This window comes from Camelina sativa, chromosome 11, assembly GCF_030686135.1.
Source record: "Camelina sativa cultivar CO46 ecotype springtype chromosome 11, ASM3068613v1".
NCBI lineage: Eukaryota > Viridiplantae > Streptophyta > Magnoliopsida > Brassicales > Brassicaceae > Camelina > Camelina sativa.
Window position 1 is genome coordinate 8477922 of NC_141890.1, and position 20191 is coordinate 8498112.

A 20191-nucleotide genomic window follows, 5' to 3' on the forward strand; every position below is an offset into this window, starting at 1 on the left:
TGGTTTAAGAGAGTTCTAGGTGAGTTGGGTTACAATGTGGAGGGAGGTACTGTCATTCTCTGTGACAATACTTCGACGATTAAGTTGTCCAAGAACCCAGGTTTTCATGGGAGATGCAAGCACATTGGAGTTTGTTTTCACTCCTTGCATGATCTGGTTAAAGAAGGAGAAATACAGTTGGAGCATTGTGTTTCACAAGAGCAAGTGGCTGACATCTTAACAAAGCCGTTGAAGAGGGAGACACTTGAAAAGTTGAGGAGTAAGCTTGGAATTTGCTCAGCAGCCGATAAGCTAAGCTTTGCTCACCAAGCTTAGTTTAGGGAGGGTTTGTTGGAGCAAATTAGTCAAGTAGTTTGATCGAGTCTTCTAGGTTTAGTTATGCATTTCGTTAGTGTCAATAATGGACCGAGTTTTGCGGTTCACATTTGTTACTCTGTTTCACTTCCGCAAGTTTCTGCTTCCGGTTAGTTGTAAAGCTATTAATAGCCATGTTTTCCCTTTCAATGAATCATTCAGTTTTCAGTATTCTAAACAAATAGCTTTTACATTATCAATTGAAAAGTATCCATCGTTAATTCGTCGTTGTTAATTTTTAGAAAAATACTATTAACGAGAGCATTGTTTTGTCAATCAATCGTCGTTAAAATGTCATAATTTCATCGCTAATTCAGGCATGAAAATTTGGTAATTATAATCCGACTACAATTGGATTCGGTTTTGTTCGGTTTTCTATGAGCACTTGAAATTTGAAATAAATAAAACATTAAAACCCAAAAAGGTTTCGGTTCCCATTGATTATTTTGTAAACAAACTATACTAGAAAATAGTTTTTAGCCATAAGCATGATCAAAACCACTGAAATCCGAACCGAACCAAGAACCGTGGATAATGTCTCGCGTGGTACCCGAACCAAGAACCGTTCGGTTCTACAAATTGAAATCGTTTGGTTCTTATGTAGTACCCTAAACCGAACCAAATCCCAAATTTTGATTCGGTTCAGTTCCGGTTAATATAGCAAGGTCTATTAGAAATAAATGAAAAATCTCCCACGGAGGTGAAGGACGCGAAAGGGCTATAACCTATAGCGGTGTTTGAAGACGATAGCGAGGCCGGAGAAGTTATTTGCAATTTGTTGTGTGTTTAAACCCTAAACCCAAAAAAAAAAAAAAAATCCCCCAACCCAGAGATACTCGAGAAGAAGAAGATGATGATGGATGATGACACCGAACTAGTCGTCAGAAGCAGCGACCAGAAAATGGACGTCGCTTCTACCGAAAATCCTGCCGTTCCCCAAGCTGACCCTCCCTCGTCGGATGATTCCGGCGATTCTGATTCCGATTCCGAGGATGATGCCGAGTCGATTCAGCAGATTGAAACCCTAGAGTCGGAGCTCTCCTCCAATCCTTACAACTACGATGCTTATGTCCAAGTAAGTAACCCAATCACACTTTCTCTACCCTTCCTTTTTTTTTTTACTTAGGGATTATGTGAAATTGGAGTTTTTCATACCTCTCTGGTTACATTTTTTTCTGACTTTTTTTTGGTTTGGATTGCTTATTATTTCAGTATATAAAGCTTCTGAGGAAAACAGCAAACCTTGAAAAGCTAAGACAAGCAAGGGAAGCTATGAGTGCCATATTCCCGTTGAGTCCTTCTTTGTGGCTTGAATGGGCAAGGGATGAAGCTTCTCTTGCCTCTAGGTATATATTTTATTTGCGAACATTTTGCCTCTTTATTTATATACTGTTCATACCTCTGGTTTTAGATGGTTTCCTTTGATCATTATTTTTGTTACGGTTCAAGCGTAGTTATCTATAAGTTACAACATACTGTGAGAGTTTTCTTATATTTATCTCTCTTCTGCAGTGAGAATGTGTCTGAAATTGTGAAGCTTTATGAACGGGGACTTTCTGATTATCAGGTATGTTCTCTTCTGTACTGCAAAACAATAGCTGGATTAAAGGCTTTGGTAGTCATATAGTATATGTTATTACCATTCTGTTAGAGGGGTTTTGTTAAGTAGGTTGACTGAAGAAGTACGCTAGTATGCTATTTCGAGTTGTTCTGTTAGGGTTACCAAAGCTCTTATAATGTTCTATATTTTATTTCAAGTTTCTTTCGTCAATTGGTAGTGAGACTTTGTAATCTATGGCTAATAGCTTTTCTTTTATGCAGTCTGTATCACTTTGGTGTGACTACCTGAACTTTATGCTAGAATCTGATCCATTAGTACATGGATACACATCTGATGGTATTTCAAAAATGAGGAGTCTTTTTGAACGTGCTATTCCGGCTGCGGGCTTCCATGTCACTGAAGGCAGTAATATATGGGAAGGATATAAAGCATTTGAGGAAGGCTTCTTAGCCACTATTGACGAGGCTGACGTTGAGGTTAGATCTATTTCTTGATTTTCTTCATCTTCATTTTGTTCACTGTAATTTAGCAGCATGTTAGCAAGGTTTGTGTTCTAGGATGATGCGTGTGCTAAGTTGAACAGAAGTGTGATAGTGGGTTGCTGTTCACAGTCACAGTATTCAGTGGAAAGAACTTACACCTTGTTAGAAACGAACTCTAATGGTTGCTATAAAATTATTTACTGGTCTCTAGTTTTTAAAGTAGAAACAAATCTGTTGATGTATTTATGGTTCTTTTGGCATCATAAATTTAGTTTTATTTTACAGGAAAAAAATAAGCAGATACAAAGGATTAGAAGCATATTCCACCGTCACCTGTCTGTTCCGCTAAAAAACTTGAGCTCCACCCTTAGTACTTACAAGGCTTGGGAGTTGGAGCAAGGCATTGACCTTGATATTGGATCAGATGATTTGAATAAGGTTTCTCCTCAGGTTGCTGCTGCAAACAAGAAGGCACAGCAGATGTATGGTGAACGTGCTCATCTTGAAGAACACATATCTAACAAAGATTTATCTGACACGGAAAAGTTTCAGGAATTCATGGTGCGTTTGGTTTTTCGTGCCGTTTATATTTGTGATAAATATTGTATGGAAATTGGATTTTAATATGCCTACCATCTGTGATCATATTGTGTGAAGGATTCTGAATCTGCAAAATTAGGCATGTTGTAGGAAATACTGTTGCATCTTTTTTTTTACTTAGTTATTATTACTTTTCTTGTAGAATTATATAAAGTTTGAGAAGACTTCTGGAGATCCTACCCGAGTTCAAGCTATATATGAACGTGCTGTGGCTGAATACCCAGTTTCAAGTGACTTGTGGATAGACTACACCGTCTATCTTGATAAGACTTTGAAGGTTCGTCATGAATCTTTGAGTCGTTTTTTATGGTGTTTTTTTTGTTACAATTTCTACTTGATCATTACAATTGTCTTCCTGCTTCAGGTTGGAAAAGCTATAACACACGCATATTCTAGGGCGACTAGAAGTTGCCCATGGACTGAAGATCTTTGGGCACGTTATTTGCTTGCTTTAGAGCGTGGTTCTGCACCCGAGAAAGAGATCTATGCTGTAAGTGTCAATTTGTTTAATTGAAAAACAAAAGAAATATAGTTTAGGAAAGAATACTTGCCCTAACATTGATTTATCTCTGTTATACCATACCATATCCGATGCGTTATACTATGAAATTTTCAAAAAATTATACTGAGAATATCCTATTATTCAAAATGTTATGTACAGGTCTTTGAGAAGTCATTGCAGTGCACATTTTCCTCCTTTGAAGAGGTACAGCTTTATCTTTCATGATTTTTAAATTCATTTTCTAGCTTGTACCCATTCGACTCTATCGATGTATTTCTTATGAGATGTTCCTCATCAGTACCTGGATTTATACCTTACTCGAGTAGATGGCCTGAGAAGGAGAATGTTATCAGCTAAGATATCAGAGACTTTGGATTATTCTCTGATAAGAGAAACTTTTCAGGTTTGTCTGCTGCTTTTACCATAATTACTAATCTCAAATAGGAAATATCTGTACGGCTTTCAATATCTTTGTATGGTTGCAGTTCTTTTAGTTATCACATTCTTTTCATAGTTTTCCATTTGAGAGGCTATCTAGGAACTAGGGTTACCTTATCTGTAAAAATAGTGTTGTTTTGTTCCCGATTTGGACCTCTTCTGAATCACTTGAACTAACTCAATGTTTCTGTGCTGTCAGCAAGCATCAGATTACCTAATGCCCCACATGCAAAATCCAGACAGCTTGCTGCATTTGCATGCTTATTGGGCTAATTTGGAACTTAGTATTGGAAAGGATCTAGCTGGAGCACGAGGTGTTTGGGATAGCTTTTTGAAGAAGAGGTTTGCAAGCTATATCCTTTATACTTAATTAATTACACATTTACCTTGAAATAATCCGGGCAGATTACAGCGTTTGTCAGAATAAGGCAATCTGGTTCACTATGGTTCATCTTACTTGGTTCTCTCCAGTGGTGGGATGCTAGCAGCCTGGTATGCCTACATTGATATGGAAGTGCATTTGGGGCATGTAAAGGAAGCTAGGTCTCTTTACCGGAGGTGCTATACAAGAAAGTTTGATGGCACTGGCTCAGAAGTATGCACTCGTTTCCCTCTTGTGTTCTGTTTAACTGTCACTTTTTATTTTGTTATCTTCACATGCAACTGAAATGGCAGTCAATTGAATGAAAAATAAAGAAACCATGTATAAATGTGGCAAATACAACACAAGCACTTAATTGAGTTTTTTCTGTTTTTGATGGTCGGGGAAGATTTGCATACATGACATCTGAAACATGAGAGCACTGTATGCCTAAGTTGTCATCTCTAGTTTCGGAAAGCCTATATTCATTTCTTAAGAAGGACAATTTTCCAGGACATATGCAAAGGATGGTTGCGATTTGAAAGGGAGCATGGGGATTTGGAAGATTTTGACATAGCATTTCAAAAGGTACTCTATCGTTTACTGTTTGACTTTTCTTGTTTACTGTCTGAAAATTGTGAGTATTGAAATTTTGCTGGGTTTGATTTCATTTGTTAATTCTGGTGTGATAAATACATTATATAGATCAGTGAAATAATTAGATGCCTTCCGCACTGCTCTTGGCTTCGTAAATTTACTTTCCCTATATCTGACTCTTATGTTCAGATTTAAGAGCGATGCATTTTGTGATAAAATAACATGCAGAAAAGTTGTGGAAGCTGTAAATTATACGAGTTGCTTAATTTTTGTTCCATAGGTTATGCCACGCTTGGAAGAGCTACAGTTGATCAGGTTACAACAGGAGTCTACGCCAGTCAAACCACCAGCTGGCCTGAAAGAGCATAACTCACAAAAGAGTACACGTGAAAAGAGAAAAGCAGGACAGAATGTAGAAGACGAGTCTTTGGCTAAGCGGCAGAAGACAAAGGGTCGAAAAGTAAATGAAGTGGACGTAGGTCAGAGTGCAACTGTACCAAACATTAAATCAGAGAATGGAAAAGCCGCTGATTCAAATAAAGAAGAGAGTGAAGACGCCAAACCATTGAAGCCGAAAATTTATACAGACGAGTGTACAGCTTTTCTTTCAAATCTCAGTGTCAAGGTAAGTCTACGGGCTTTATGTAAAATTGAGAAAGACGGCCAACTGAAATAACATGTGTGAGATTTTCCAATACAAGCTAATACTGTTGTTGGCAGGTACAAGAGGAAGATATACGTAAATTTTTCAGCGATGTTGGTGGGGTTGATTCCATCCGCATTCTCCATCACAAAGACACTGGAAAACCAAGGGTATCTCTCTCACACACAACTTATGCATGTGATACCATTTCAGCTGTCACTGTTTATAAATCTGGAAAACATGACTAGCTCGTTTTAGTGAATTATGCCAATATGATGGCTTAATATGGTCAATTGTGTCTTGCAGGGACTGGCATATGTTGATTTTGTGAATGATGAACACCTTGCAGCAGCTATAGCAAAGAACAGAAAGATGTTTTTTGGTAAGAAGATCAGTATAGCACGGTCAAATCCAAAGAAGGGTAAAAAGGAATTCACTCGGCGTGGAAATGGTTAGAATCTATATCTCTATCTGGTTTTGTTCGTAACGTTGCCAGCCATGTACTGAATTTGTAGCCACTTCTGGTACGAATGATTCTAAACTGGAATGATTTTACTTCTTTAGATGGTTCTGGGAATTCAAAGGACCCTTCCCAGATTCCTGAGAAGGCGAAAGGAGAAACTGTGGGTGAAAAGCAAGGAGATGAAGTGCAATTGAAAGGTAAAAACACGTTCGCTGTCCCAAGAAGTGTTAAACAACTCGGCTACACAAACCCCAAACCCAGCGCAGATGAGCCCACAAAATCAAATGATGAGTTCAGGAATATGTTACCTTAAAAAGTGAGTCTTTGGCATGGTCCTCGTCTATTCCTGGATAATACTACTTGTCTTGCTTTACTTTCCGGAAACGATCTTATGTTGTAGACTGGGTAATATTGCATCTGCTACTCTCGCTTGTTTTTCAACATAATTTAGATTAATCTTCAATAACTAAACATATGTTAAAGTCTGGCACGAGAACCATGTTTTCAGTCTAATATGGTGTTGACTGTTAACACAGAGATGACAAGTATGACGCGTTTAGAAGAGAAAGGGAAGAGAACATTATAACAAAGGAAAAATATATCAGATTTGCCAGTCTACAAATTTGACAATACAAAGTACAATCAAATGGGTTAATGTATGATGTGTACTTCCATATTGCCAAGTGAATTATACATGTTCTTCTTTGAAAGAAAGGAACTAATACCCATGTCATGAAGCAACCTACCTATACATGCCAAAAATTTACTTGTACATTAGATAATCATCCGTATGATGGACTAAGTTCAACTTAGCTTTATTCTTAATGGAAAATAATTATTATTTATACATTTTATCTATATATGAATGATCTAATTATTTTTTGTGTATAATATAAAATAAATACATATGATGGACTATGTATATCGGCAGCAGGTATAATATGTAAAATGTCATAATCTTAATATGAATGACCGCAATCAATCCCCAAACATCCATTACGTTTACTACATGTATAATTATATATATTGATCAGGTAAAATTTCCCAAATTATATTTTAATTAATGTTTGGTTGGAAAAAAAAATACCCCAAATTCTATCATTAATAACTTATCTCTAGTTTTTTTTTTGTGAAACACTTCATAATAGGTTATGTTTTATTTGCTATTTTTGTGGATAAACATTTTCTGGTTACAACTAATTAATATTAAAATTCTGTTAAGATATTTTGTATTAAAATACAGTGGTATTTGTGTAGGATTAGGATTATTTATTTAAAGGGTTGCTTAAATAATATATTAAATAATATAATAGAGATGTTGAATCTTTTGTAGTGATTGCTAAACAAGAAGACCGTATACAATTTCTTGTATTGACACCAACTTAGTACACATGGAAAAGCCATGTCACATGTCATTAGTGGCAGAGCCTGTGGGAGCCTCAAGATAGTGATAATTTAACGGTCACAAAGTTTGAAGATCCTAAAAAGCTAAAAAAAAAAGATTGAACAGCAAATGATGCTTTTTTTAATTACTTTTATTGACTTTATGTTCTTCAACGGTTACAAACTGGTCTCCTTTTCGATACAAAACGCAGTGACCATTTTCTCAAGCCTTAAGCATTACCCAAATCCCGAATGAAGGTTATGAAAGCAATGAAGAAGCTCAAGTTCTGGTCAAGAAAGAAGAGGAAACGTAAGCAAGCTAGCCCATCACAGCCTGATCACCATTGCTCTTATGACTACTCCTCCACTGTGGCAGCAGCGGTGGCGGTTGAGCCCACAGCGCCTCCTCTGTCGTTTTGGTTCGATGAGACTCATAATCTTTGTCCGCCAGAGACATCAGCATTTCCTTGGAATAATACTCAGTTGCCTCACCAACAAGAAGAAACCATCGTCGAGACAACCCCGTTGTTGTTGTCTCAAGTATCTGATCTTCGCATCTACCAGTCTTATCAGCAGTACATGGTACCGAATCCAACTTATGGCGTTCCCATTGTAGAATCAGAACCACATCCACCTGCAGCTATAGCCAAGAGATCAGTGGGAATATTCGGTTGTGTAATTGAGTTAAGTTCGAGTCTAGTTCGTTGTTTCATCCCGTGATTGAGCACTTATGAAAGCGATTAGCGAGAATAATTTCACAACATCGTTCACATGTATCTTTCTTTGCATCTTCCCATTAAATAATCTTCTTAGTTTAAGTTCATATTTTTTAGCAATAATAAAACTTTGTAACATTATTAAAAAGTTGTAATACTAAAAGAAAAAAACCAATTTTTGTTTATAGTACTAGGTTTTAACGCACGGTACACAGCGGGACTATCTATATATAATAGCAAACCCACTTTTTTGTGTCAACTTTAATCCAACGGATGATATTAGTTCTACTTTTCCATCTAACGGTTTAAAATTATTAATGACTCTAACAATTGCAAATTATTAATCGTGTCTTTTTATCGCATCCTCATCTTTCAAAAATCACACCTCTTAATTTTTGCATCTCTTTGTTGTACCTCCATGTTTCAAAAATCACATCCATTAATTTTTACATTTTTTTATTTCACACATCTATGTCTTACACCTATTTGTTGTACCTTCATGTTTCACATCTATTAATTTTTACACATTTTATTTTACACCTCTTTGTTTATTATATATAAACTTTTCTAGACTACATAAACAAATTTCGAAAAATTGTTTTCTGAGTATTTTCAAAACTTACAAGTTAATAAAATAAAATCTAAATAATTGTTTTATTGAAGTGTTTTTTTAACTAACAAGCATCAATCTCTAATTCAAGGTAATTTTATATTTTCGTTGCGAATGACCTCTTAGTGTTTCTTCACCGAACCTGTTAATTTTTTTTAAGTTAGATTATTATTACTGTTAGATACGGTGGAACAAAATATGAGTGTACTTGGTTTTTTTTTTGTTCAGTCACAATTTTTTCTTTTTTCTTCTTTTTTTTTTAAATTAAGTTGGGAAAGAGTATAACATTCAAACATATAAAGTTTATTGCAGGACAGTACCCTCCAGAAAGTCAAAAATATGAATAACGCCATCTTCTTCACCCAGAGTACGACCCGACTCGTGGTCACTCAGCGACGGTAACCGGAAAAACCAAAACCGAGATACGAGAGGCATGATGACATGCTGTGATGCTAGAGCTATGCATAAGCCAAAAAAATTTTAACAAACATGGTATAATTTTATATATGTTCTATTATTGACTTATTTAACCTATTTAATTTTTTTAACAAACATGGTATAAATGTAAAAATCTCATCCGTTGAACTATTTTCAAAAAATAATAATAAGCATCTATATATAATAGCAAAATCACTTTTGGGGGTCAACTTTAATCTAACGTATGAGATTGTTTTTATTATCTCATCTAACGGTTTAGAATTATTAATGATCTCAATAGTTGCAAGTTTTTTTTCCAATATTCGTGTTTCTTCGTCTTACCGCCATCTTTTATAAATCGCACCTATTAAGTTTTACACATTTTTGTTTCACACCTCTATGTTTTCACACCTCTTTGTTTATATATATATATATATATATACAGATTTTTATGGACTTTGAAAAGATTTTGTTCTTTGAGTATTATTAATGATCTCACCCTTTGTTAATAATCTTAAAAGTTGCAAAGTTTTGGTGTAACAATTGTGTTTTTTTGTCACACCCCCAGCTTTACATGTTGGCACCTGTTAGTTTTCACACCTTTTTGTTTTATACCTCTTTATTTATATAAAGTTTCAATGTTTGATCCTACAATTGTGTTTCTTCGTCATACCCCTAACTTTCATGTTTGCACTTGTTAGTTTTCATACAATTTTGTTTCACACCTTTTTGTTTTCACACTCTTTGTTTTTATATATATATACAGATTTTTATTGACTTTGAAAAGAGTTTTTGTTCTTTGAGTATTATTAATGATCTCACCCTTTGTTAATGATCTCAAAAGTTGCAAAGTTTCGATCCAACAATTGTGTTTATTCGTCACACCCCCAGCTTTTCATTTTGGCACCCATTAGTTTTCACACTTATTTGTTTTACACCTCTTTGTTTATATAAAGTTGCAATGTTTTGAGACAACAATTGTGTTTCTTCGTCGTACCTCTAGCTTTCAATATTAGCAAATGTTAGTTTTCACACATTTTTGTTTATATATATATATACAAATTCTTATGAATTTTCAAAATTGGGTATTATATTATTAATGATATCACCCTTTGTTAATGATATCAAAAGTTACAAAGTTTCGATCCAACAATTGTGTTTCTTCGTCGCATCTCTAGCTTTCCATGTGGGCACGAGTTAGTTTGCACAACTTTTTATTTTACACCTCTTTGTTTATATAAAGTTGCAATGTTTTGATCCAACAGTTGTGTTTCTTCGTCGGACCTCTAGCTTTCAATGTTTGCACTTGTTAGTTTTCACACATTTTTTTCACACATTTTTGTTTCAGACGTCTTTGTTTTCACACCTTTTTGTTTTTATATATATACAGATTTTTATGGACTTTGAAAAGAGTTTTTGTTCTTTGAGTATTCTTTCACACCTCTAAGTTTTTAAAATTGTGAGTATTATTTTTTTTAATTTATTAATCAACATGATTCACTCATCTTCGTTAAAATTTGGATTGTTTTATTTATTGATTCCTTCATCTAAATTTTGTTTGGTGTCGTTTTCCATTTAGACATACATCGATCATCTTTTCCAAGTATTAATCTAGGTAACTGATTGTGATTTCTAATTTTTCATAGATTTATATATTTATATATTGCAGCAAACTCACTTTTAGAGATCAATTTAAAAATAACGGATGAGATTGTTTTTATTATCTCCTCTAACTGTTTAGATTTGTTAATAATCTTAAAAGTTACAATATTTTGATCCAACAATTGTGTTTTTTCGTCGTGCTCCCAAGTTTCAATGTTCACATTTGTTAGTTTTCGCAACTCTTTGTTTATATATATATATATATATTTATGGACCTTGAAAAGATTTTTTGTTTTTTGAGTATTGTTTAACACCTCCAAATTTAAAAATTCTGAGTATTATTTTCTTTCAATTTATTAATCAACATTGATTCACTCATCTTTGTTAAAAATTTGGATTGTTTTATTTATTGATTTATTCATCTAACTTTTGTTTGGTGTCGTTTTCCATCTAACTCTTATTGATTATCTCTTCCAAGTATTAATTTAGGTAATTAATTAAGATTTTTCATAGATTTATCTTTTTAGTCAACTAGGTTGGTTGCAGTTGCAGCTATGAACTTTTTTCTCTCTGATACTTTTATTATTTTTTATAAATTTTGATAGAATAATGATTTAATTGTTTTATGTGAATATCTTTCAAAATTGATTATCTGAGTATGATTCAGTAAACCTATATTTATATATCTTTAACATTATTATCTTATTGTTGCTGAATCGATTTTTCATTTTTATTATACAATAAATATTTTATTTAACTAATTTGGTTGATTCATTTTAGTCATTATTTATGACTTTTATATTATGCAGTTAAATAATTACCATAAAGTTTTCACTCGAAATGTGGAAAAAAAAATGTTAATCATTTAACTTTTCACTTTCCCGTGCGGTAACGCACGGGCCGACATACTAGTATTTTTAAAAGTAAAATAAAAATGTAATTTTTTAAATAGATTAACTATATATATGACTAATGTTTTGTAAATTTTAAATATATATCTCCCTTATATCTATATATTATATAGGTTTACTGGTTTAAAAATTTAGGTTTACCGGTTTAAATTGTCAAATTCAGAATATAACATGTGGTATATCGTAGTAATGTTTGTTTATTTTACATAATCGTAATTTAATAAACTTAATTAGATATACCTATTCAAACATCGATGGTGTTAACAAAATAATGAACTGATGATTTACTAACAATTAATAAAATAATTTTTAATTTATATTAATACCCAAACTCATCCCGCTAGATATCCAAATACCATTTTTCTTTTTTGCTTAAGTACAACATGCACGTTTTTCAAAATCCAAATAACGAAAATGCAAAAAAAATATAGTATCAAAAATCTTGCTAATCAAGTATACATTATCTTCAAAATATCTCAATTTTAGAATTGTTTACATATGATTCAAAAATAAGTTATGAAATATGATAATTCTTTTTATTTTCCCTTTTTTTTTTGCAGATAAAATGAACAAATATGTATTGACGTAAAGATTAATTTGGGATTTGCGCATACATTTTTATTGTTTTCATTAAATATTGTAGTGAATTAAGGAAATATTTTAGGAAATATTTAGGAATTTTACAAAACAAATATTTAATGAGATATTGTAATTAGTCGTTGATTGATTAAGGAAATATTTTAGGAATTTTGTTCTGCACAAAATTTTGGTTTTAAATTTCATTTTATAAATTAAAATTAAAAATATTTATTGTCAATGACATGCCTGTAAATAAGTGTGAACTTCAAGAATTTTTTCTTAAATGTCTTAAAAAATGTATGTATAGATATTTTGAAGTTTTCATTATAGCATAAATTTCACCCAATTGGTTTATGACATAAATGAATTACCCACTAACCCAATCATAAAAGCAAAAGTGGCCAACTTGACAAAAATTCTTCTGCAATGGAGGAGAGTCATTATTTATTTATTTCTCACCTAATTGGTTTTGTGACGTTAATACATTTCCCCAAAAGTAAAATGGGCCGACCACCAAAAACCAAAAATTACATTTATATGAAAGTATTATAAAAAACAAAATCGTAAAAAAGACATAAAATCCAATGGACGACCGAATGAATGCCACGTCGCCACTAATGGGTAAAAACATACACATAACACATTTATCAGTTTATGTAACTTTGCACTTTCCACATCAGACAATTACCCTAAAACCACACTCAAAAGCTCTCTCTTCCTCTTCCTTCTCTTAACAATTAAGACAAATCTCATCGGCTTAAGACTCTGATCACTATGTACGGACGTGATCCTTGGGGTGGTCCTTTGGAGATCAATGCGGCGGACTCTGTCATCGACGAAGATCGTCGTAGTCGAAACCTACAAGACCTCGACCGTGCGGCTCTGTCACGGCCTCTTGACGAAACACAACAGAGCTGGCTACTCGGACCGAAGGTGCTCAAGAAGAAGAAGTACGTCGATCTCGGATGTATCTTAGTCAGCCGCAAGATCTTTCTCTGGACTCTTGGAATCATTGTAGTAACCGCGTTTATCTCTGGATTCATAACTTTGATCGTTAAAACTGTGCCACGCCACACACACAAGCCACCATCACCGGATAATTACACACTCGCTCTCAACCAAGCTCTCATGTTCTTCAATGCTCAACAGTGTAAGCACTAAAATTTTGAACCTTTTTCTTACTAAATCTGTCTGCAACATCGAATCACATGGAAGAACTTTTTGTAGGATTGATCATTGTTGTCTGAGTTTGATATCTTATATGGTGATGATGTTTTGTAGCTGGGAAACTTCCAAAGGGAAATATTTATAACGTATCATGGAGGGGTGATTCTTGTCTTCAAGATGGGAAGGGAGATCCAGGACAATGCTACAAAGATTTGGTAGGAGGCTACTATGATGCTGGAGATACTATCAAATTCAACTTCCCTATGTCTTATGCTATGACCATGTTGAGCTGGAGTGTAATTGAATACAGTGCAAAGTATGAAGCAGCTGGCGAGCTCAACCATGTTAAAGAACTCATCAAATGGGGAACTGACTACTTTCTCAAGACTTTTAATAGTAGTGCTGATACTATCAATGTTATTGTGGAACAGGTGAAGAACATATTTTTTTTAGCCCACTTGTAAATCATACTTGTGCGTTTAAACGTTTGTTTTTCTTTTCACAGGTCGGATTAGGGAGTACTGGTGGAGGAAATGATAAGCATAATGACCATAACTGCTGGATGCGTCCTGAGGACATTGATTATAAAAGGACTGTATCTCAATGCTACAGTGGCTGCTCGGATCTTGCTGCAGAGATGGCAGCTGCTCTGGCCTCTGCGTCCATTGTATTCAAAGACAACAGATTATATTCGAAAAAGCTTGTTCACGGTGCTAAGACGCTCTATAAGTTTGCAACTTTTAGCAATGGTAGCTACAGCACACCTGATAAAGACTCTAGCAAATTTTATAACTCTACCCTGTTTTGGGATGACCGTATATGGGGTGGGGCTTGGTTGTATTATGCTACTGGAAATGTAACCTACCTTAGTGACGTTACCACTCGCGCTATTGCCGAGAGTGCTGGTGCCTTCGGAAATAGCTCTTATTATGGTGTATTTAGCTGGGACAACAAGCTTCCAGGGGCTCAGGTTAGTTACTACTCTTTGAGACATTCTTAGTTCTGTTTTTTGGAGTTATTATAGCCAATAGCTTAGTTTCTGTATTTATGTGCTTTGTTTCTAAGTTGCTGTTAACCCGGATGAGGCTGTTTCTGAGCCCTGGATATCCATACGAAGAAATTTTAAGCGCATTTCATAACCAAACAGGCAGAGTTATGTGCTCTTACTTACCAGATTTCAACAAATTTAAGAGAACAAAGGGTGAGTTGTCTGCTTTTTTTTTTTTTTTACCTTAAACTTTATGAGAAATGTTGAAAAAAGTAATTGTAACGTTACTATGTCATCTCTACAGGAGGTTTGATCCAGTTAAACCATGGAGATCCACAGCCTCTACAGTATGCTGCAAATGCGGCTTTCTTAGCGGCGCTATACAGTGATTATTTAGAGGCTGCTGATACTCCTGGATGGTACTGTGGCCCTTACTTCTATACTAATGAATACCTACGCAACTTTTCAAGATCGCAGGTATGCCTTACAAAATGAAGGAAAACAAACAAGCTTTTAAGGATCTTTATCTGATGGAACTTTGTGTTTTTTTTTTTTTGTTTTTGGTAGATTGATTACATACTTGGTAAAAACCCTCGGAAGATGAGTTATGTTGTGGGTTTTGGCCAACGGTACCCGAAACAAGTGCATCATAGAGGAGCTTCCATTCCACGGAACATGAAAGAAAGCTGCACAGGAGGATCGAAATGGGAAAAGAGCAAAAAAGATAACCCAAACATTATCAAAGGAGCAATGGTTGCTGGACCAGACAAGCATGATGGGTTCCACGACGTTCGGCTTATAGATCAGTTTTGTCTGACACCTATTTTGTTGATGTGATCATCTATAAATATAAAGTTGGTATCTCTGGCTCTTTGTCGTCGTCTTTTTGCTGCTGAATGTAGGAGGATGGAACACCTACTTCTGGTTGTCTTTCTTGCCTTTGATTGTAAGTTCTTATAATTAAAGAATTTTTGTTACTTTTGATCTCATTTTATCTTTTTGAATGGTTAAATATAAGTGTTTCAAAACATGCAGCTGTTACTAATGGTGGGTGCCAAATTGGAATATATAATAAGTAGCTTAGCTCTAGATGTTTCCGAGAAGCGAAGCCGCGCGGAAGAAGCAGTGATCACACCTTCTGATGAACTCTTTTGGTTCCATAGGCCAGGCATAGTTCTCCAACTCATCCACTTCATCCTCTTTCAGAATTCATTTGAGATTGCTTTCTTCTTCTGGATTTTGGTACTTCTCTTTCAACCCTGATCAGCTTCACTAGCTTCTTCAATATTTGAAACAATCACATTCTTATTTACGATTTCTCAATCGTTATCATCAGTTCACATACGGAATACATTCATGTATCATGGAGAAACTAGGCTTCCTTATCCCAAGGCTCGTCATGGGGTAATAATATGTGTACTTTTTAAGTCTAATTAGCAAAGCTTAAAAGGTTTACTATTTGGTTTGATCTAATGGACTCTTTGTTCATTCAGAGTGTTAGTCCAAGTGCTTTGCAGTTACAGCACGTTACCGTTATATGCCCTTGTCACACAGGTAAGTGTATACATATGACCCACCCATATGCCTAGCTATATACATGCATACACCAAAACTAACAAAAGTTTGAATCAATTTTTATGTGTTTTTGGTTTGATTATAAAAAAAGATGGGTAGCAAATTCAAGAAAGGGATATTCGACAATTTAGTACAGTCCACACTGGAAGGATGGCTAGAAGATTCGAGGAACAGAGGTGAATCCACGAGCGAGGCTCATAGGATAGAGATGCAACCTACGACTCCTGAATCGTTTAATGTCCAAGTCATGGAAAGTGAAAACCCATAATTAAGTTTCAAATGGTGTCTTAATCCAAATATAAGTCCAATAAAGATCCCTTAATTCGTTATTTCCGCCAAATGTTTCTTTCTACTTTTGAGGCTACTACAAGTGTCTATATCTCTCTTTAGTTGTCTTGATTGATGCTGTTAGCTGATAGGACACACTGAACTGCTTTATTTTGCAGACAGACAATAATATACAATGAACTACTATTGTTTTGTACATATAAACTAAAAAAGAAAAAGAAAAAAAAGCATTCAAATAATTGAGATTGTATTCAATTGATTGATTTCTAATAAGGGAAAAATCACCAGGTTTTATTTATTTTCATAACTGTATCCGATTTTTTGTGACCTAGAAAAATTCACAAACAAAGCATATTTAACTCAGTTCAATCCGAAAAAGACTATAGTTTGCAGAAAGATTTTTTTTTCTGGTTTAATGTGAATGCATGAAGAATTTTGTGGCAAGGCTTTTCAATTTTGAATAATTTAAAAAATGTTCGTTCCAAAAATAAATGAAGAAACAGAATTGTAATACTTTTGAGTCAATTTTGTAAATTTTGTAAGCTGTTGTCAAAAAAAACAAAATTGGACTAAAATAGTGTTTAATATATTAATCCTAGAAGTAAATAAACAGAAAAGGACATTCACATGATTCAACTTCCACCGAGATCCACAACGTTCCTCTCTCGTCTTTATCTTTCCCCTTCCTCTATTTTTTTTTCTCTTCAATTAAAGGAAAGATAAAGCAAAAAGCTTTCTCAAAATGTTGTCTTTCAATAAAAATTTATATAAAAAAGAAAAAAAAAAAGAAAAAGAATAAAGAAGTGCAGTGCAGGCCCACTCTGTCGTTGACTAATCTGGATTTAGTGGTCACACACACACACACTTGCTTTCAAACTCTGAACGGCAACGACCAGAATTAAAGAGTTTTGTCATGATGCGTCGTCGTCGTCGTCTCGAGCACCAAAGCATGGTTGTGGACTCCTTCGTACGTCACGATAAGCATCATCGCATCGTCCAGTGCACGCTCCACATGCTTACGCGCCGGACACCCTCTTACACTGCTGCACTTGTAATATCCCCTGTGAATGTAAAATATTATCATCAATCAATTCACCACCGAGTCCATCAGCAGTTCTAATTAATAATCACGAGTCAACTCAAACTTCGCTTTGTATTAAATTTTTAAAAAATGTTTCTAGGAAACAACAAGTCAAAAAGAGCGTGAAACTGAACCCACCACTACTACTAGACGACACGTTTGGTACAACCGATATAAGAAAAAAAATACATTTCAATTTTTTTTATCTGGCAATAATATTGACAATACACAAGTTGCGTAGTTTTGTAATCAAATCCTATAATAGAGATTTTGTATGTTGAATGAAGTGATGTTACTATATGTGAACTGTGAAGTAGTCAAGTAGATCGATCATACAAAAAATGAACAAGGACTACTACTAACCGAGGATGAGGAGAGCCTTTGATTGGTTTCTGACCATACTTTCGCCATGAGAACTCGTCTGATGGTATGTCAGCCATTTTCCTGCTTACTGCTGGAACTCTAATCACTCTTTTGACTCTTGATTTCCTGATTTTTTTTGTTATAACACCATTAAAATAAAGCTTCAATCTTTAGATTTAGATCTTTACTAATACTTAGTAAAGTTTCAATCTTTAGATTTGGGATCGAAACCAAAACCTTTTCTTGGAACAATGACAACGGCTGGAGGGAGATGAGTTACATCTTCTCTTCAACGAAGCTGATGCTGATAAAGGAGGTTTACCTCTCGAACCAGAGAGATGAGATGGGTTAGTGAACTCGAATCCTGATGACATATGAGTACTCTCGGTTTCACACCTATGGCTATGAGAAGGCATGAATGAGTTGGTCGCTGAGACAGGTTGTGACGGAGCGAAGTTTATCGTTGACGGTGGTTGTGGTGGTGGTCCTCCGTTAGCTAGTATCGGAGGAGACGAAGAAGACGAACCGTTCTTTGTTTGACTCTGATTGCTGTGAGATAGAGGAGGACGTCGATGAATCGGAGTAGGGCAATAAACTCTAAACGCAGATCCACCGCCGTGATATTGCTCTGTTTTCTGTTTCGCAAATACGGCGGTTATCTCTGGCTTCTTCTCCTCCTGCGCTTCTTCTTCCACCACCGTCGTTTGCTTAATAAACGGCGTCTGTGTCGTCGCGGTGGTGGTGGTGGGGGCTCGTCTGAATCTAGCGTGTCCGGTTCTAGATCTGCCGAGAAGAGAAATCATCTTCTTGAAGCTGTTAACAGCCACGTCAGTCACCGCCGTTATCTCCTCCGTCTGATGGCTTTGACCGATGAGTTTGAGAAACTCCTCAACGCCGTGAATCCCCGCGGAAGCAGCTTCTCTGAGAGCTGTGTCTTCTTCCAATTTAGCGGAGATTGAAGGGAAACTGTCTCCTTTACCTCCGGCGCCGTAGCTGCTGCTGCTGCTCATCATCAGCTCCACCGCCATATATATTAAAAATCAAAGACAACGTAACAAACCACTTTTTTATACTACTCGTTTAAAAAAAAAAAAGGTCAAAGGAGATGTGTTTTTAAATAGACACAGATTCAAACAACAGTTTCCTTGTAAGTTGTGTTTGGTTTGAAGAAGATGATGATGAAGATTGAAGAGAGTGAAAGAGAGGAGAGAGTCAACCATATGCGTTTCTTTCTCTTTCTATCTCTATCTTTTATTAAGGAGATAGTGCATCAGTCAAATAGACTACCAATCATAGAGCTACACGTGTGAGAATTTTGTCAAGCATTTTGACACTCTCAACGTCAATGATTTTAAATTGGAAAAACCAGTGGAGCTCCAATTACTTGAATTATTCGGAAAGAAAAAAAAAATCTAGATATTTTTTTTATTATTAATTTTGAGTCTAATTATATCTAGTACAATTACAATATACTACTATATTTACATGTTCATAGTCAGATTCAACTCTGATTATTATAAAGGAGGATTTAAACAAAAAACAAAAGGAGACTTTTGTTGTGCCCTATTGAAATTGAAATTTAAAAAGATGAACCATTTGAATTTAAAGTAAATTTTGCACAAATCATGTCTTTTTTTTTTTTTTTTTACTTTAATTATGGAGTTTTGGTAAAGATTATTTTGCTTTTCTATTTTTAATAAAGTCATTAGACAAAAAAAAAAGAAAGAATTATCTTTACTAAAAAAATGATTGTCTCGCTACACAAACTTGATTATAGTTTTGTATTCAATTTAATAAGTAGATGTATTTATGTTTAATAATAGTACATGCATCACATGTATAATGAAGATAGGTGATGTTGTTTCAGCGTTAGTTTAATATATGTATGTTTATCACATGTATAATTTTCTTATCTTAATTCTGGGTCAAGTTTATGGTTTTAGTTTTATGTATTTACAAATTGTCATAGTACTGCTACTAATAAACCAGATATATATATATGATTGAGCCAAATAAATGACGAGTGTCATGAATATGATTCTGGTTCGGTCACTACAACAGAACTTATCGACTGGGTTTAGTCATCATGGATGTGTGTGTCTGAGTTGGGTAGAAGAAGACAGTGAAAAAATATGTTATGCTAAAAAGTTATGAATGTTCGTATGGGCCTTACTCCTTAGTCTCGTTATATAATTTAGGCCCAATGTTTGGTTGTTATAGCACACAAAATAAAAACTTTTGAACCCCACTTGGCCACTTGCATAATTGGAAAGAAAAAAACCAAATCAAAAAAATCTATTTATATAGTACTTCCTCCGTTTCAAAAAAATATATAATATTTTAACTAATGCACGCAGATTAAGAAGTCTTTACTTTTTAACAAATTCAACCAATCAGAAACAATACTGCATAATATAAAATACTAAACTAATCTAAAAATTGCATAGAAACTTGAAAACATCCTATATTATGAAAAAAAAAACTTTTCTAAAACATCTTATATTTTAAAA

The 20191-nt window shown here is 34.6% G+C and overlaps 5 protein-coding genes and 1 long non-coding RNA gene across 9 annotated transcripts; 5 read left to right on the forward strand and 1 right to left on the reverse strand.

Annotated features, from left to right (window-relative positions):
* Positions 1-1036: 1036 nt before the first annotated feature.
* Positions 1037-6486, forward strand: LOC104722566 (uncharacterized). Of its 4 annotated transcripts, none has more exons than XM_010440761.3 (16): positions 1037-1429; positions 1567-1700; positions 1867-1921; positions 2176-2391; positions 2683-2958; positions 3140-3274; positions 3362-3487; positions 3659-3703; positions 3798-3902; positions 4137-4279; positions 4409-4532; positions 4812-4886; positions 5176-5520; positions 5616-5708; positions 5845-5989; positions 6103-6486. In XM_010440761.3, exons 1-16 carry the CDS (start codon positions 1205-1207, stop codon positions 6312-6314), a joined length of 2454 nt encoding a protein of 817 aa, XP_010439063.2. In that variant the 5' UTR covers positions 1037-1204; the 3' UTR covers positions 6315-6486. The 4 variants fall into 4 exon arrangements, 1 of the variants encoding a protein (XP_010439063.2); XR_015572118.1 differs by having other exon boundaries at positions 1042-1429; positions 4708-4886; XR_015572120.1 differs by having other exon boundaries at positions 1047-1429; positions 4350-4532.
* Positions 6487-7544: 1058 nt separating this feature from the next.
* Positions 7545-8287, forward strand: LOC104722568 (uncharacterized). Its single transcript, XM_010440762.3, has one exon. The coding sequence runs from the start codon at positions 7637-7639 to the stop codon at positions 8102-8104; it is 468 nt and encodes a 155-aa protein (XP_010439064.2). The 5' UTR covers positions 7545-7636; the 3' UTR covers positions 8105-8287.
* Positions 8288-12883: 4596 nt separating this feature from the next.
* Positions 12884-15245, forward strand: LOC147933761 (endoglucanase 21-like). Its single transcript, XM_087474624.1, has 6 exons — positions 12884-13369; positions 13501-13817; positions 13892-14356; positions 14452-14587; positions 14679-14851; positions 14942-15245. The coding sequence occupies exons 1-6, from the start codon at positions 12994-12996 to the stop codon at positions 15209-15211; spliced, it is 1737 nt and encodes a 578-aa protein (XP_087330750.1). The 5' UTR covers positions 12884-12993; the 3' UTR covers positions 15212-15245.
* LOC147933762 (MLO-like protein 13) lies at positions 15228-16278 on the forward strand (the record flags this gene model as incomplete). The annotated part of the gene is made up of 5 exons (XM_087472317.1): positions 15228-15320; positions 15410-15616; positions 15711-15778; positions 15868-15928; positions 16041-16278. Coding segments are annotated over 5 exons (606 nt in total), but the record flags the coding sequence as incomplete, so codon positions are not given.
* Positions 16279-16801: 523 nt separating this feature from the next.
* LOC104722571 (putative WRKY transcription factor 7) lies at positions 16802-18927 on the reverse strand. Its single transcript, XM_010440766.3, has 3 exons — positions 17919-18927; positions 17682-17807; positions 16802-17298 (listed from the first exon to the last, which is right to left on the reverse strand). Exons 1-3 carry the CDS (start codon positions 18707-18709, stop codon positions 17136-17138), a joined length of 1080 nt encoding a protein of 359 aa, XP_010439068.1. The 5' UTR covers positions 18710-18927; the 3' UTR covers positions 16802-17135.
* Positions 17610-19112, forward strand: LOC147933763 (uncharacterized). Its single transcript, XR_015572121.1, has 2 exons — positions 17610-17745; positions 17898-19112. It is a non-coding gene; the product is annotated as an uncharacterized LOC147933763 (long non-coding RNA).
* Positions 19113-20191: the final 1079 nt, after the last annotated feature.

What these genes read in the sequence shown, in the direction of transcription:
- LOC104722566 (XM_010440761.3), top strand. Translation starts at nt 1,205, where the DNA reads ATGATGATGGATGATGACACCGAACTAGTCGTCAGAAGCAGCGACCAG. An exon ending in GAAGCTTCTCTTGCCTCTAG is followed by an intron (nt 1,701 to 1,866) that starts GTATATATTTTA and finishes TCTCTTCTGCAG; the next exon opens with TGAGAATGTGTCTGAAATTG. An exon ending in TTTCAAATCTCAGTGTCAAG is followed by an intron (nt 5,521 to 5,615) that starts GTAAGTCTACGG and finishes TGTTGTTGGCAG; the next exon opens with GTACAAGAGGAAGATATACG.
- LOC104722568 (XM_010440762.3), top strand. Translation starts at nt 7,637, where the DNA reads ATGAAGGTTATGAAAGCAATGAAGAAGCTCAAGTTCTGGTCAAGAAAG.
- LOC104722571 (XM_010440766.3), bottom strand. Translation starts at nt 18,709, where the DNA reads ATGGCGGTGGAGCTGATGATGAGCAGCAGCAGCAGCTACGGCGCCGGA. An exon ending in TGTCATTGTTCCAAGAAAAG is followed by an intron (nt 17,808 to 17,918) that starts GTTTTGGTTTCG and finishes AAAAAAAATCAG; the next exon opens with GAAATCAAGAGTCAAAAGAG. An exon ending in AAAGGCTCTCCTCATCCTCG is followed by an intron (nt 17,299 to 17,681) that starts GTTAGTAGTAGT and finishes TTACATTCACAG; the next exon opens with GGGATATTACAAGTGCAGCA.
- LOC147933761 (XM_087474624.1), top strand. Translation starts at nt 12,994, where the DNA reads ATGTACGGACGTGATCCTTGGGGTGGTCCTTTGGAGATCAATGCGGCG. An exon ending in GTTCTTCAATGCTCAACAGT is followed by an intron (nt 13,370 to 13,500) that starts GTAAGCACTAAA and finishes GATGTTTTGTAG; the next exon opens with CTGGGAAACTTCCAAAGGGA. An exon ending in TCAATGTTATTGTGGAACAG is followed by an intron (nt 13,818 to 13,891) that starts GTGAAGAACATA and finishes TTCTTTTCACAG; the next exon opens with GTCGGATTAGGGAGTACTGG.